Below are 5,000 nucleotides of genomic sequence, written 5' to 3' on the forward strand. Positions count from 1 at the left end.
CCCAAACACCTGTAACGGTGATGTCTCCTTCGCAGTGGCGGATCTACAGGGGGTGGGGGGGAGCAACTGCCCCCTTGCCATATGGACGTCGCCCTAACGTTTTAGTTTGTAAAACTGCAATTGCATAAGAGATATCTCCAATTTTTTCCACACTTACGTATCTTGTATAACCGGATCAATTGGCTGGGAATTCGGCCGCAATGCAGTTCTTTTTGTCGTTGTCTCGTCGGATTTTTTTCTATACTATAGTAGATGTGACAATGGCATTATATGAAATGTATTTAGCGTATCTAAATTAGCATCCTTTATTATAATAACCAACGACATAGTTTGGCGTCGTACGTTATCGTGGATTCGTCCAGAAAACATAAAATATAAATCTTAAATTATCCAAAGTATTATATTTGCTGGCCTTTTCTGCTTTGACTATGAGACCCTTGTCATAATCCCCACGGTCGTCACGGCGCAATTCTGGTGGATACAGATGACGTGAATAATCGTTCAGGTGACGTGGCATATACTGCTTAACTGACAATGATACCTTTGCCGTTGAGATGCCATCATCCCCTTTCCCTTTCTGAATGATATTTGATTTTTTAATGCATCGCTACTCCACTTGATGCACACCATGCGGAACGGCCTAACTCATCTTGGGGTCTGCGATACCCCGATGCGAGCCAAGTGTGAAGGGAGGCTGGACGATGGAGCTGGAACTCGTTCCCCTCAGACCGAGGTTGACTGCGTTGCGGCTTTAGCTCTGCTCTAAGTTCTTGGGCAAAATCGCTACCACACACACACACACACACACTCACTCACTCACTCACTCACTCACTCACTCACTCACTCACTCACTCACTCACTCACACACACACACACACACACACACACACACACACCTCACTCACTCACTCACTCACTCTCTCACTCTCACACACACACACACACACACACTCACACCACTCACTCACTCACTCCACTCACTCACCACACCACACACACACACACACACACCCCCCACTCACTCACTCACTCACTCACTCACTCACTCACACACACACACACACACCACACATCATCACTCACTATCATTCACACACTCACTCTACACTCACACCACTACTCTCACTATATCACTCACTCATCATCATCACTCATCACAACACAACAACACAACATACATACACACAACAACTACACAACAATCACACACACATCACAACACATATACTAACAACACAATTACATTATTATATATATATATATATATATATATATATATTATATATTATATATATATATATATATTATATTATATATATATATATATATAATATATATATTATTTAATATATATCATAATATATATATATATAATTATATTATTTATATATTAATGTATTGATATATATATTATATATCAATATATATATATGATGAAATAAATATAGTATCTATATTTATTGATTAAGTCCTCCGTGCCTTTCTGCTTCAACTTGTTTACGTAACGAACTGTAATCGCGTTCTCTCTCTCTCCGGCTGATTTCAAGATGTAGATTCCATAATTTCCAAGTGTTAAACACTTGATTCGAGGTATATTATTTTACACGTTATTGCACCTCCGGGCAGCAGCAAGCGGCGCGACCTCATTAGGCATTAGGCCCGCGGCTTCCGTCGCACGAACCGTCGTGCGTAACCGGCGGACGCACGTGGTTCTCCGCTCCGCCATATGTCATGCACACTGCGCCGCTTGCTCGCCCTGGTCTACATGCCTTAACAGGCGGGAATTTCAGCTGTGTGGAGTAACAGCCATCGCCAGTCGTGTGCGCCCCAAGAACGGGCGCCGGAGTCGGGGGAAGAGGAGACGGTCGCGCGGAGGGAATTCATGTTTAATCTGCGATGACGCTCGCACCCGTCGCATCGCACTGGAAGTGGGGCTGAGCCTTTTCTCTGTCTGATTCGTCGATTTGTTGATAATTAGGTATGTAGACAGACATGCTGAGAACACATAGATAGAGAAGCAACAATGGGAAATCTTGTGCTTGAAAATTAAAGAACGACAGTAAACATGATATAGCGTGTGAGTTTGTTTACCACCGCAGTGACGCCTTTCGCGGCAGCAACCTCTCGTCGAAGCTTTCTTCGGTAATTGATTTATTTTCTTGTGAAAGATATATTATACACCTAAGTCTCTTCTGCTGGATACACATCCTTTCGACTACAGCATAGAATATTCAGTGAGACTTGGGTGGTATATCAATTGTTGAACAAAAATGCAATGCGAGTTATTTGTATTTGTCAACATGTATGCGTGTGGCGTTAATGAACTAAAGGAGGAGCCTCCTGTTTAAGGTTGTGTTGAATGGCGGAACAGCATTACCGGATGACCCACGAGAGAGAAGCGCGGGTCAGCCGAGCTGGGAGCCGCCGCGGCGCCGAGAGTGAAAGTGGCGGAGTTTTCGCTGCGACCGCCCGACGCGCCTCCAGCCGACCGCCCGAACACGTCACGGCGGCCGCACCATAATCTCGGTTTATTGTTTTCAGATATTACACACCAATCGCTCCGATGACTTAGAGTTGTGCTTTAGAAAGTGTGATCGGTATTTCGTCGCTCGTTACGTGTTTCGCAGTCAATGTGATCGGAGTTGTCGGCAGTGCCTCAGGCCTTTCATAGTATGACGAAACAGTTATAAAAACAATATCAGAGTGTAACGTTAATTATTTTTCCAGTTGATTTGTCTCTTATCTTATTTCATACCACATCCTGAGCATGCGATTGCTCACTGATAGTGTAGCAGTGCACACTGAAGTGTAAATGTTTGTTCAAACACAACACTAACTAGTATTTCAGCATCTAACAGCGTCTTAAGGGGCTCTGTCGCGAAGGCGAGTATTTGCGTACTTTTTACAATCTACCAGGGTCTATATAAGTACTTATATAGACCTTGCAATCTACAACCTATTTTCGCACCAAGCACAGCCTATCCCACAGCCTCAGTCTGCACATGTATTTGTAAACAACAGAAAGTCGTTCGCAAATTCTTCGTGGGCTGTGGTTTTATGGTATTATAATTGCCCAATAATGTCTAATACATTTCGAAGACTATAATAGACTATAGATACTCACTTTCGGCGAAAAATGTGCAGGCTTTGAGTCTGGTTTCAGAAACGGTGCTGTCAGCCTCTGTTATGATCTTAGTCATAATTAGAGAAGCTCTTTATACCTGGTATTGTCTTACTATGATTAAGTATATTTTAATGAAAAATTAAAACGTTATTCCCCTATCTCTTCGCATGTTCTATATTCGCACCAGAGATCTTAATTTAGCTTAATTTAGTACAGATTAAATGGCTCTCGAGACATTTTCGTCAATTTGAAGAGAGTACACAATGTGCGTGTAGACTGTAGAAAGTACATGGGCATTTGGCCACGCGTGATTGGCCCTTTACTTAGCCCGTGAAACGTGAAGTACAAGACGGTTTTAACGAAGGCGTTTCCAGAATAAGTGATCCCCTTTCGATTTTGCAGTACCTGATTGCACTCGTCCTGGCCATCGCCACGGAGATCGGGGGCCTCATCGCGCTCAGCATCCTCGACACCAAGGCAAGTTCTTCGGCAAGGACGTGCACGAGCCATAGTGGAAGAACAGAGAGAAAAATACTTAGAAAGCGTGATATAAGAATGGCATACATATCTACACACCTTTGTTGTTAAGGATGCTTGGATGAAGCTCTTTGTCAGAAGCAATATTTGATTAAGACTGATATTTGATTTACAGCTGGAAATGGTACTCCTGAACGGTTGGGCTGAGGTCAACCAGGGGACACGCAACATTGTCCAGAATAAAGTAAGTGTTTCTTATGATTATTAAGCGACTTTATTCGACATAGTCTCTAACCTGTTCGGGTAGATTACTAGATAAATAAATAGTGTTAATTTAAACAGAAGATATTCACTAAGAATCATCATGTAAAAGTGATATATAACCCTGCAACAATAGCATACAGTAATAATATTAAGAATTATATTGAAAACATTGCATGTGTATTACTGTATATACAAGGTTAATGTGAATGCAGATTTTGATTTAGAGATATTTTTTATCCTGCGACTTTTTACAAAGTGTAATTTTCACTTATTTTCAGTTCAACTGCTGCGGATTTTATGGACCCAAGGAGTTTGCCTACACTAACTACCCTCTCAGCAATTCATGTTATGATGGTGCATCGGAGACGGATGTCGATGCCTTCACCAATGCCCAGCAGCTTAAGCAGGTGACTCATTGTTTTTTCAACTTCGTTGTTTCTTCAAGTGTCTAATATCACATTACAACTAAGGATTCAAGATGTTTTGTATAGCGACATTCATAATCATAATGCATAAGAAAAACTAAGGATACGTGGTCAGCGATGTAATGAAATACATGCCCTTATCTGTGTAAGAGGTGACTTTTTTAACTGCATTGCCACAGACTGGATGTGGCGCCCCACTCAAATATTGGCTGGACGATAACAAAGCTGTCTGGTGCTCTGTCCTGGCGGGTCTCGGGGGCCTCCAGCTGATGTGCGTGATTCTCTGCATCCACATCATCCACAAGCTCAAGGACAAGTCGGGCTACAAGAGGACCTCCTCCAAGCGGCGCCTCCACGACGAGAAGTCGGCGTACTCCCTGTGAGCCGTCGACCACCATGAACTCATATGGTGAACTCGGATGTTTGTCGCCTGTGTTCCATCTCCCAGCTTTTCCTGGTTGTGAAACTCCGTGGGAAGTAAGGCTGTAGCTATCACTTTCGACCTTCATTTGACAATTCTTCACCTGGCCCTTTCTGTATTTGAATATTTTAAATTCATCTCCGCATATATCTATCTATTTGGAGGAATTATAACGATTTTATATCTCTTTATTTATTCCAATACAAAATTATTTTTAAATTGTTGTTATTTAAAATTTAATTGTTAAAAACTGAAAACGTTGTAAACGTTTCCTTGTTCACAATAGCTA

The 5,000-nt window shown here is 42.0% G+C and overlaps 1 protein-coding gene across 1 annotated transcript in view; it reads left to right on the forward strand.

Annotated features, from left to right (window-relative positions):
• The window catches only part of LOC119576324 (CD82 antigen-like), a 34,508-nt gene that overhangs the window by 28,025 nt on the left and 1,483 nt on the right, over positions 1 to 5,000 (forward strand). The window contains exons 4-7 of the mRNA XM_037923946.1: positions 3,527 to 3,601; positions 3,777 to 3,845; positions 4,144 to 4,272; positions 4,470 to 5,000. The exon at positions 4,470 to 5,000 is cut by the window's right edge and continues 1,483 nt beyond it. Of these exons, the coding sequence (XP_037779874.1) occupies positions 3,527 to 3,601; positions 3,777 to 3,845; positions 4,144 to 4,272; positions 4,470 to 4,673 (477 nt within the window). The 3' untranslated portion in view covers positions 4,674 to 5,000. The remainder of the gene's footprint in view (positions 1 to 3,526; positions 3,602 to 3,776; positions 3,846 to 4,143; positions 4,273 to 4,469) is intronic.

Source organism: Penaeus monodon, chromosome 8 (assembly GCF_015228065.2).
Source record: "Penaeus monodon isolate SGIC_2016 chromosome 8, NSTDA_Pmon_1, whole genome shotgun sequence".
Classification (NCBI taxonomy): Eukaryota; Metazoa; Arthropoda; class Malacostraca; order Decapoda; family Penaeidae; genus Penaeus; species Penaeus monodon.